Below are 12,077 nucleotides of genomic sequence, written 5' to 3'. Positions count from 1 at the left end.
TGTTTTGATTATCAGATTGCCTGTTCTTATTCCAGGCACAGAAGAAGCATTGGAATGATTGGGACTGGAGAAGCAGTAGCACGCCAACAGTGTGATAATCTTTCTTGCTACCAATCATTGCCAGTCTGCCTTCCCTCCTATTCCTGATGTGTGACATCAACCAGTACAGATTTTCACTAGGGCTCTAATCAGCAGTAATCAGCAGTAAATATAGTCTATTCAGCGCCGTGCGCATTATCGACAATGCACTTCTAATATAGATAGAACAAGAGGGCCTGAACACAACACACACACACACACACACACACACACACACACACACACACACACACACACACACACTGACTAGCTCGGATGATTAACAAATAAACAAATCTTACATTTGAATCACCTATCTGGAGAAATCTCAATGACTGAACCAAAATGCCAATATTAGGCGAGACTGGAAATCAAAGTCACAATCCCAGTTATCTGATGATAATTATTTACCTTAAATCTACCTTAAATTGGGCTCCCGAGTGGCGCAGCGGTCTAAGGCACTGCATCTCAGTGCTTGAGGGGTCACTACAGACACCCTGGTTCGAATCCAGGCTGTATCACATCAAAGTATAACCACGTACCACATCAAAGTATAACCACGTACCACATCAAAGTATAACCACATCAAAGTATAACCACGTACCACATCAAAGTATAACCACGTACCACATCAAAGTATAACCACGTACCACATCAAAGTATAACCACGTACCACATCAAAGTATAACCACGTACCACATCAAAGTATAACCACGTACCACATCAAAGTATAACCACGTACCACATCAAAGTATAACCACGTACCACATCAAAGTCGAACCACTTACCACATCAAAGCTCACAATACACCTTTACCTGATGCACATTGTAGCTACATGGCCTCTGTACTTTAGTGAGCAGTTCAATAATTACGCACTCTGAAAGCACAGGGCCTTGAGAAAAACAAGCAAATGATCTATTTTCAAGATATGATATAACCCAGCTAAATGGGTGCCAAGAGCCATCCAGAACAACAACATGTTAAAAATATCTGTTGAAAAACAACCAGTCTGTCTTACATCTATTCTCAGCATAACATTCAACAGCGACCTTGTGGCCAATTTAGCATCACTGTACAATACCAAATATCTGAATCATTATGAGAGTACATTTTCAGAGGAGTTGTATCGATTGAGCACATACAGATGTAGGATCTTAATTTGATCCAGTTTGCTACAGCAGGAAAATACTCCTGCAGCAACAGGAAATGTTCATTTATTATGCGTATTATAATTAATGGATTTTTTTTGTAGGGGAGGATACATTTTTTGTTCGGGCAAATCAAGTCTGACATTTTAAACTTGAAATGATTAACTTTAGAAGCCTTTTTAAACCTTGAATACACTACAAGTTTGCATTTCCTGGGCCCACTCGCCTAACTAAATCAATAGACTCCTGTAGCAAAGGATGCTCAACCAATAAATTCCCCTCTTTACTCTCATCAACCAATCGCCACAGAGATAAGAAGGCGGCTACCCAGCGGGTGTCCATGGGAACATCGAGGCTGGAGGTTGATGTTGTTCTCCTGTGATTCCCATCTTCGTCTTCTCCTAATCCCAACCTGGGAGTGGGATCGCTCGGTTCCTCCGATTCCCACAGCCCACTCTCTGTGAACTCCACAAGCCTCTTCTCATGGCTCTTCAGTTACCCACAACCCCCTCCTCATGGCTCTTCAGTTACCCACAACCCCCTCGGTGACGATACGGTGCGGCACTGTTGCATTTCATAAGGGAAAGCCTGTGTTGTTCCATGATAAATGGCCCCGATGTTACATTAGCTCATGTGTGTGGTTGGTTTCTTTGTGACTTCTTGGCTGGTTGCTTCCGTGTTGACAGTTTTAAGAGGCCCCGGATACGTTGGGGCATGCATGTTTTGGGTTGTCTAACAGCCATGGGTTCCTGTGTGTTTCCTGGCTGATTGTTTCAATGTGACATGGAAGAGGCCACTACATTGGAATGTAGAGCTTTTAAACATACAGGAATTTATTTCATTTGTTTGTCATTTAGCAGATGCTCTTATCCAGAGCGACTTACAGTAGTAGTGATTGCATACGTTTGTCATACTTTTTCGTACTGGTCCCCCCCCGTGGGAATCGTACCCACAACCCTGGCGTTGCAAGCGCCATACTCTACCAACTGAGCCACAGAGGACTTAAAAGAAAGGCATTTGAATTGAATTAAAATGGCTGATTTATGATATGCGAGCCTTTATAATTATCAGTGGGTTGTGTTGACATTTCTAAAGCAAACACAAGCATCGTATTCAGTTTGTTCATTTTACAGTGAAAATGACAAAGGAAATGTCAACTTAGCTCGTTACCGAGTGACCTTCCATTGTAATTTGTTAATAATTTATAATACATGATTAAGGCATGAATAAGCTTTAATAACAAGCGGGACCTATGCTGGAAGAGACTCCATTAATGGAGGTTTCATAGAACGGGTAAACAAGGTACCTCTTCATTGATCTGAGTAGTGAGTGACAGATGTGGTCGGGATGGGAAGAGGGCTCTGCTCTCATCATAAAGAGACAGATTGGCGGAGGAGCAGGGAGACATAAGTGGACTGGTCTATGCAATCACTACAGCGGGTTAGCCAGCTCTCTTATAGAGATCTATACTGAAACCCACTGAGGCTGGCGACTCGGGCAGATTGGCAACAGATAGATGGAGAGATTGCAGGAGGAGGTTATGAAAGTGTGGAGAGAGAGTGGAAGAGATGTGAAGAGGAGAGATGGAGAGAGGAGATGGACTGAGGTGGTTACAGAAAGTGAAAGGAGAGATGTGGAAAGAAGGAGAGGGGGAAAGAGAAGAGATTAAAGGTTGAGAGGGGTTTTTATAAAGAAGTGGGTAAATAAGATGGGGAGTGGAGCAGAGAGGGGAAGCAAGATGGAGAGATGAGAAATCCCAGAAATTGTGAAAAGTGAGGTGAGAGAAATGGAAAAAAAACATTGAAGGACACAGAAATAGGAAGATAGTGAAGGGAATTTAAAGAGACAGAAAAGAGAGAGAAATAGTCAGGTCCAAAATGATTGGCGCCCTTGATAACGAAAAAAAAAGACTGTATGAAATAAACAATACACATACTGAGCTATATTGTAAGCTCAAAAAAACAGGGACATTCTATTATTTTAAACTAATACGAATGAAAAAAAGAAGGAGACCTGACTGTTCATAGCAAACAAATATAAAGGAAACATAATTTCGGCCAAAGAGAGAGGGAATGAGGCAGATTGGTCCTGTGAAGTGGATGACAGTGTTCAGGCAGGACTGATGGAGTAGCACAGGCACCAGAAGTCAGGGGCAGGGCATTGACTTTCTGCTTCTACACAGAGGGGCTCCTATTACAATGACTAATGGACCAGGGGTTGATGTGTGTGTGTGTGTGTGTGTGTGTGTGTGTGTGTGTGTGTGTGTGTGTGTGTGTGTGTGTGTGTGTGTGTGTGTGTGTGTGTGTGTGTGTGTGTGTGTTTTAACCTGTGGGTGACCTTCATGTATGGCTGATTTGAAACATGGAACGTGGTCTGGATATATTGTGTATCTGTTTCTACATTTGAGACTGAAAGCCAGAAAGCTTGATCGATTTTGTCACGTTACCCGGCGCGAGATTAAAAGCAGCATCCCTGTTATCATTCAGTTAATCTTTATTTGACTGTGGTGGTGCACGACCCACACCCCGGGCTCTGCCTGTCTGACTGACAGCTGGGAAAACATGTCAGACGAGATCTGCTCCTCTTCCTCTCTTTCTCCTTTCTTTCCCTACACACACACACACACACACACACACACACACACACACACTTTACTTGCTTTAATTACAGTTCTGTTTTCAATGCACCCCTCCACCGCTCCCCCGCTCACCCGCCTAGCTGTCAGCACAGGGCCAAACCACATGCCCCTGCTACCACGATTAGTACTGTCAGAGATGAGCGCTGCTGCCACTGTGCTTTTTACTCCCACGTTAATTAGCCAGGTATTTTACAACACAAGGGATAGAGATTTTAGAACAGAAGGACAGAAAGAGTGAAGATGTTTTACGTTTAGACAAATGGCTCTGTTAGAAAACTTTTCAAATATATCCTTTCTTCCTTCCTTCAGTCCTTTCTTCCATTAGTCATTCCTTCCTTCAGTCCTTTCTTCCTTTAGTCCTTTCTTCCTTCCTTCAGTCCTTTCTTCCATTAGTCATTCCTTCCTTCAGTCCTTTCTTCCATTAGTCATTCCTTCCTTCAGTCCTTTCTTCCATTAGTCATTCCTTCCTTCAGTCCTTTCTTCCATTAGTCATTCCTTCCTTCAGTCCTTTCTTCCTTTAGTCCTTCCTTCCTTCAGTCCTTTCTTCCTTTAGTCCTTCCTTCCTTCAGTCCTTTCTTCCATTAGTCATTCCTTCCTTCAGTCCTTTCTTCCTTTAGTCCTTCCTTCCTTCAGTCCTTTCTTCCATTAGTCATTCCTTCCTTCAGTCCTTTCTTCCTTTAGTCCTTCCTTCCTTCAGTCCTTTCTTCCATTAGTCATTCCTTCCTTCAGTCCTTTCTTCCTTTAGTCCTTCCTTCCTTCAGTCCTTTCTTCCTTTAGTCCTTCCTTCCTTCAGTCCTTTCTTCCTTTAGACCTTCCTTCCTTCAGTCCTTTCTTCCTTCAGTCCTTTCTTCCTTTAGTCCTTCCTTCCTTCCCTTCAGTCCTTTCTTCCTTTAGTACTTCCCTGCTTCCTTCCTTTCTTCCTTCCTTGAAGTAATCCTAGATCTGACATTTTTGGACGAGGTTAAATTATGTAGTGGAACCCTTGCTTTCACCTTTCCAGTCGTGTTTCGATTAGTGATGATTACTTCAAGGCAGGGAGAAGAGGGACACATTTGACAACTATTCAAAACTTTTTTTTTGTCAGATTTACAAGTGATGGATATCTGTCCTGTAGATTCAAAGTTGAGTAGCTGCTCAATATAGTTTGACACTGAGAGGTCATAAATCGGCAGTGTCGTCATGATAGAGACAGACATCATGTAGCGTAGCGACAAATTAGTTTACTGTAATGGACGTTATGTCCTTTGGCGTGCGTCATATGTATATGTCAGAACAGATCAATCTGTGCATGTCTGTTGAAATAATGACGGTTTTGAAAGAACCATGGCCATCTGGGCCGAATGCCCTTTGAAGTAAGACCGTAGACGAATGATGTGATAATTAACCCCCGTACAATGTAAAGCGCTTTGAGACCTAAGCCTTGAGCGTCATATAAATGCATTCCATCCGGGATTCACTCTGTAAAGCTTAGAGACCTTAGTATATAAGCAGTAGTTTGGTACATTTAGTCTCCGAGTGAGCTGTACTACCTCAGTCAACTATGAGCCTTATAGACTCAGGTCAGGGACAGCCGCTGTGATGCTGCACATATCTGATCTGAGATCAGAGCAGTAGAACATGTAGGCGGCAGAATGTTGGACACAGAGAAAATAAATGAAGAGACTATGCAACGATTCATTTCTTTTTATGACGTTGAGCATGGCAGAAATACTAAATAATACACAATAAACTGAACGTATTTCTATAGGCTCATTTAAAAATCTGTTCAACTCTGAGTCCCGAAAGAGAGAGAGAGCTTTTCTTTTCAAAACTTTGTTACTAGACTCTTCCACCACGGTGGTCTGAAGAGGAACAAGTGGGTGTTTGGGTTTGGAGGCCGGGCTTTTGACATCGAGGTTACAGGTTCAGTTCCCAGCCACTGTGTGTCTCTGTCATTGATCAAATAAGCCAAAGAGGTGAATTATGGGAAAGGCCTCAGTGCCTGTGAAGTTAAACAGATGATGGGGACTAAAAGTCAGCTCACGTGATGTTATTAGCAGAACAATTTCTGCAATGCGTGTGCCGCATAGCACCCGAACATCTTCTAGCAACAGTTTTTTTTAAAACACTGTACAGGGTTTTGTTTCCGTTTTTTGTGACAATCTAACTTTGTAGCTCCCACAACTTTAGGGCCAGTAACCAAACTGAGGGATGGCGTCAGTTTGAATCAACTCATATGTTTTCCTTGGTTTCCCCTATTGATATTCAAAACCATGTCCGTCTCAAGTGTGCACAGTGTAGATGAATGAGCCATGTGGGTGACTTAACCCCGGACGTGATCCAAGAGAGGGGATTTGCATCACATTATGCTCCTATTTTCCACTACCCCCTCCCAAACAGTAAACTTGCTGATTTACCTCCAATTTGGACTTGAGGTTTACAATACATTTTTACAGTATCTATATTTCCCAATCACGTTACCCTCTTATGCCAGGATGATACTGTATATGTGGGAAAAGTAGTTCTAGAAATGTTTAGTTCATGACATTGCCCCCAAGTGGTCACGATCGTCTTGCCTTGGAATATTGGTTTGACTCAAGACCTGCATGCCTTAGTTCCCATCTTACACAGTGAGCGGAGAAACTAAGATGAAAGGAAAGATATTAGTATGATGTGTAAAGCTACAGTAGCTGAAATTAAGGATATCTGTTTAAAATACCTCTATTGGTTTTGATCACTCTGTCGCAGGAGAATTTCCCTGCACCTGCAATGCAGGAAATTTTGAAACGTGTTGTGTATTTGAGGTTTAAAAAGGCTTCTGAAGTTTGGAATTTCTACTTTGATCCTGTTGGTTTGTTATACTGTGGGGGAAAGGATGTAGCAACACACAGGGACTGGCAACAGGCGGTGCTACACATTATGGACCCGGCTGGCTATGGTTTGTTCATTTGTTTTTGTAAAGGACAACAAAATCAACCAACGGGATCATACAAAAGGCCCATCTCTCAAACTTGAAAGCAATGAGGAAATAGCAGAGCTTGTGCCCAGATTGTGCACCTGAATCCTTTGTGTTAATCTCTGTTCTTTCTCTCTCTCTCTCTGTCTCTCTCTCCTCTCTTCTGTGGCAGGTGTTACTGGCTTGGTTCAGATTGATGGGGCAGGTGATCGGGAGATTGACTTTGCCTTGTGGGACATGACTGATCTTGACTCTGGGGTCTTTCAGGTAGGCACTGATTGCTCCTCGCACAAAGTGGTGGTTAGGCACAAACACACACTGGTACATAAATACACACTCACTCTGTAGCTGTCGTCTTTGTCCTAGACACTCTTCAAGTGTAGCAGCTATAAAACCTACAATGACAAGGCACTTTCATTACCCAGACAACACCCAAAGTTACAGTAGTTTTCTACCCTGTGTGTCTCCAGATCGTGTCCGTCTACAACAGCACCCTGAAGGAGCTGGTTCCAGTGCCGGGCATGAAGGTCCAGTGGCCGGGGGGCACCCCCCCCCAAGACATCCCCGAATGTGGCTTCAAGAACGACAAGCCCGCCTGCTTAGCACGTATGCACCGAAGAACCCCTTGGGCCTCATTTATCAACATAAAAATATGTATATTTGCATATGCATAAACAAAACCCACTCACAATTGTACGAACATTGAAAGAGATTTATTAATTTTTTTGATAAATTGATAAATGAGGCCCCTGACTTCTGACCTCTAGGATTGTTTAGTCTGTCATGGAGGAATCCTAACCTGAGCAATTCACACATACACTACACTATATGACCAATGACCACACCTTGATGAGGTTGAGGTCAGGCCTCTGTGCAGGCCAGTCATGTTCTTCCCCACCAATCTTGACAAACCATTTCTGTATGGACCTTGCTTTGTGCACAGTGGCAGTGTTATTCTGAAACAAGAAAGGGCCTTCCCCAAACTCTTGCCACAAAGTTGGAAGCACAGAATCGTCTAGAATGTCATTGTATGCTGCAGCATTAAGATTTTCCTTCACTGGAACTAAAGGGCCCAGCCCGAACCATGATAAACAGCCCCAGACCATTATTCCTCCTCCACTAAACTTTACAGTTGGCACTATGCATTGGGGCAGGTAGCGTTTTCCTGGCATCCGCCAAACCCAAATTCATCCACTGCTCCAGAGTCCAATGGCGGCAAGCTTTACCCCAGTCCAGCCAAGGCTTGGCATTGCGTATGGTGATCTTAGGCTTGTGTGCAGCTGCTCGGCTCTGGAAACCAATTTCATGAAGCTCCTGACAAACAGTTATTGTGCTGACGTTGCTTGTGCTGACGTTGCTTCCACACTCTTCAGCACTCGCCGGTCCCGTTCTGTGTGGCCTACCACTTTGCCGCTGAGCCGTTGTTGCTCCTAGACGTTTCCACTTCACAATAACAGCACTTACAGTTGACCGGGACAGCTGTGGCAGGGTAGAAATTTGACAAACTTACTTGTGGCTTCCTATGACGGTGCCATGTTGAAAGTCACTGAGCTCTTCAGTAAGGCCATTCTACTGCCAATGTTTGTCTATGGAGATTGCATGGCGGTGTGCTCGATTTTATACACTTGCCAGCAATGGGTGTGGCTGAAATAGCCAAATCCACTAATTTGAAGGGGTGTCCACATGCTTTTGTATATATAGTGTAACTCAGTTAACTCACACAAATCCCCCATTGACCACGTTACATTATTTGCATGATGTCACTGTACACATAGACATCTCAAGTTAGGATTTGAACCTTAGGTTTCGATGATTGCACGGTAACATTATCTGCAGAAACATTTTATAGGATTGTTCTCATTCAGTAGATGTTATTTGTGAATATCCACAGAAATATCTGACAGTCTCATTTTCATAACGGTCTCATTTTCATGACAATCTCATTATCATAACAGCCTCGTTATCATGCACGGTGGCGTTTGTTTTTCATTTGTATTTGGCAGCTGCTTCGCTAGTAAGATCAGGAACATCAAGAGATTAGGTTTCCCGCTGTGTCATGATTTAGGTGTTTTTTGAGACATGAAAGTTAAATTAATATTTATGGAATCCAATCAATCATACACTGCGGGAAACCAACACTTCAGTACATTGCCAAAACACACAAAACAAAATGTTGCAGACAAAATACATATTTCCAAGTCAAACAAACCTGTTGTTGTTTCAGCAACTTCTATTGTTTGGTTATTTTTCCCTACCGTAGTTGAAAGCACTGACTAGAAGTGGCTCTGGATAGCAGTGCCTCCTAAGTAACTAAATGTAATACACATATCATTTCAGGGCATATGCTTTACATGCTATGACATGTGCTATTGAATTTGGCCCTGGGTAAAATGTCATATAACTTCAATAATTTTCCTTTCCTACCAGGGACGGTCACTATACACCAGATGGTGGCCATTGTGGCTTGCTTCATCTTCGTCATCATCGTCACTGTCACCGTCTTCATCTACAGGTCAGTGGTGCGCCCTTTTTTTACCGTCCCTCTTCGCTGAGGAAGACACCGGTCGATGGTATGGGTTCTGATGACACCTTTCCGCTCCCGACCCCTCCTCCACCCTTCCTCTATCGCTCTCTCAATTCTGTTCACTCTCTTCCCATACTCTGCTCTTCTTTAATTTTCTCAATTTTATTTCCCCCCCATCTCTTTCTCTTCTGTTTGCTTTTCTTCCGTTTTCTACCGTTTCTTTCTCCATGTTAAACTTTCTTACCCACGTTGTTACTCTGTCTATCTCTCCCTTATCCTCTTCACCATATGACTCTCCTCTTTTCATGATCTTTCTTCCTCTGCCCTCTTTTCCCTTACTCTTTCTTCACACATAGATCAGGCCAAGAAGGAACGAATTAAAGTGATTCTGTCTCCTCTTCAATGATGACTCACCACTAGGGTCATGTTCATCAGGCACCAAACAGAAATAAACACACTGAAACAGGGAGCGACTACCTGGAGTTGTTTAATAAGAAAAGTTCATTTTCGTTTTCCGTTGCAAAGCATTTGAATATATTTAGCGTTGTGTGCGCTAATGAACACGGACCAGTGTTTGCCCTTTGACTCTCTGTCCTGTATCCAGCTCCATCAGACTCGCAGCTGAAAACATCACTTGCTTTATAGCTTATTATGTCTTCTGATAAAATTGTTGAACATTGAGTGCAAGTCCAGGTGAAAGTTGACCTTACTTTCAAAAAAAAAAAGTGTCCCTGGAGGAACATCATGCCTAAGGTCAAAGTTTATTATGTCTCATTTCAAATATAAAAAAACGATATGTTTTTACATTTTCTAGAGCTAAGTTTGATAGGTGAAAAGTGAAACAGTTCAAGTTCAGTTCCATATTCTAGCAAATAATTATGCTCACTTTGTGTTTGATATAAGCTATCCTGTATCTTTACTTTTGTCAGATATTTCCGATATTTCACATTTTACGAGGCCCTTATCTACTTCCCCAGAGTCAGATGAACAGATGAGCACGCTAGCAGATACCCATAGACTTCCAATCCTCGTGCTAACGCTAGTTAGCATTGGCTCGCAAAAACTACCTCTAACTTCCTTCTTACTGGACACAGAGACATAAAAAAAAATATCCAGGAGTTCATCTGACTCTGGGGGAGTAGATAAAGGACCTCATTTACCAAAATCCCAAAGTATCCCTTTAAAAGTTGTGATGTGCTGTAAAATTACACAAACCCTTTTGACACTTTGTCCCGCGTTATACATACAGCAAGGTGCAGATCATTTGAATAGCACATAGCCATAGGCGGATACATTTCTGAATGTTCATTTTCATATTCTTGTAGGATAAGCGCTTACTATATTAATGACTTAATCTATGGATGACTTAGTCTGTGTGAAGTGAATCTGTAAATGTGTTGTTTATTGTCGTTGGAAGCTACTGTATGATGTGTTTGTATGTTCATAGATTAAAAAAAACAAAAAAAAAACATAAATGTGTTATTACTACACATGAATAGTGACTTTTTGGCCTTTTCTTTTACGTAATGTTCCATTACAGTAAAGAATGTTATATCAAGCACAGGAGGCTGCTGAGGGGAGGACGGCTCACGGACCATGGCTGGAATGGACTGAATGAAATTGTATTGAACACATGGAAACCATGTGTGTGATGTGTTTGATACCATTCCATTCATTCCGTTTCAGCCATTACTATGAGCCTGTCCTCCCCAATTAAGGTGCCACCAGCCGCCTGTGATGTCAAGGTACATGTCGAAACAACTTCACACATACAGCACTGTTGGTGAATGAGGACTCGATTAAGTTGTAATCACAAATTGAGGGGCGACACTCAATGACAGATATTAATCTCTATCAATACTCAATGAATTAATCCCATCCCCAATACTATAGTTGGGTTGCACGTGTTTCTGAGAAATGTGTGTGTGAATACCGTTTGTAGCTTGTAATGGGTGGGGTGACAGAGGTATTGATGGGCTGTGTGGGTAGAGGTACAGTCTTACACAGTGTACACTCACACTGAAACACATCCATCCCTCTCCTTAATCTTTCTGTCCTTTATTCTGGATTCTCCCTCTCTCTCTCTTTCTCTTCATTGATTTCTCTTTCTCTGTCGCACTCACACGACAGAAGCTGCTCTCCTTTCTCTGCTCTCTCCTATTTTTCCTTCCTTCCTTCTCTCTCTCTCTCTCTCTCTCTCGCTCTCTCTTCCATTCTATCGCTGAACCTCTCTCAAGCCTCCTCTCTCCATCACCTTTTGGTCTCCCCTTCTCTCCCCCTCCCCCCTTCTCTCTCTCTGTTTGACCCTCTCTCACTCCCCCCCCACACTCTCTCCCTCAGGAAGCTGAAATTGGAGAATGAGTTGGCTGCTCAGCTCTGGCGAGTGCAATGGGAAGACGTGCAGATGAGTGACCTGGAGAAAGTGCTGCGCAGGGCCTGCAGCAGACTCACCCTGTCTCTGGTACTGCATGGAGAAACACGCACATAGAGACATGAAATACAGTACACATACACACACACACCTACACACACCTACACACACCTACACGCACCTACACACACCTACACGCACCTACACACACCTACACACACCTACACGCACCTACACACACCTACACACACACACACCTACACACACCTACATACACCTACACACACTTACACACACACACACCTACACACACCTACACACACACACACCTACACACACACACACACACACCTACACACACACACCTACACGCACACACCTA

The 12,077-nt window shown here is 42.9% G+C and overlaps 1 protein-coding gene across 3 annotated transcripts in view; it reads left to right on the top strand.

Moving 5' to 3' along the window:
* LOC106588322 (atrial natriuretic peptide receptor 1) overlaps positions 1–12,077 on the top strand; it is a 117,239-nt gene that overhangs the window by 88,161 nt on the left and 17,001 nt on the right. For all 3 annotated transcript variants that reach the window (XM_014177183.2, XM_014177184.2, XM_014177182.2), the window contains 4 exons: positions 6,973–7,067; positions 7,271–7,406; positions 9,228–9,312; positions 11,665–11,785. In XM_014177183.2, coding sequence (XP_014032658.1) covers positions 6,973–7,067; positions 7,271–7,406; positions 9,228–9,312; positions 11,665–11,785 — 437 coding nt within the window. The remainder of the gene's footprint in view (positions 1–6,972; positions 7,068–7,270; positions 7,407–9,227; positions 9,313–11,664; positions 11,786–12,077) is intronic.

This window comes from Salmo salar, chromosome ssa27 (genome assembly GCF_905237065.1).
Source record: "Salmo salar chromosome ssa27, Ssal_v3.1, whole genome shotgun sequence".
Classification (NCBI taxonomy): domain Eukaryota; kingdom Metazoa; phylum Chordata; class Actinopteri; order Salmoniformes; family Salmonidae; genus Salmo; species Salmo salar.
The sequence above is the reverse complement of the archived record's forward strand: the minus strand, read 5'-3'. Positions and strand labels throughout refer to the sequence as shown.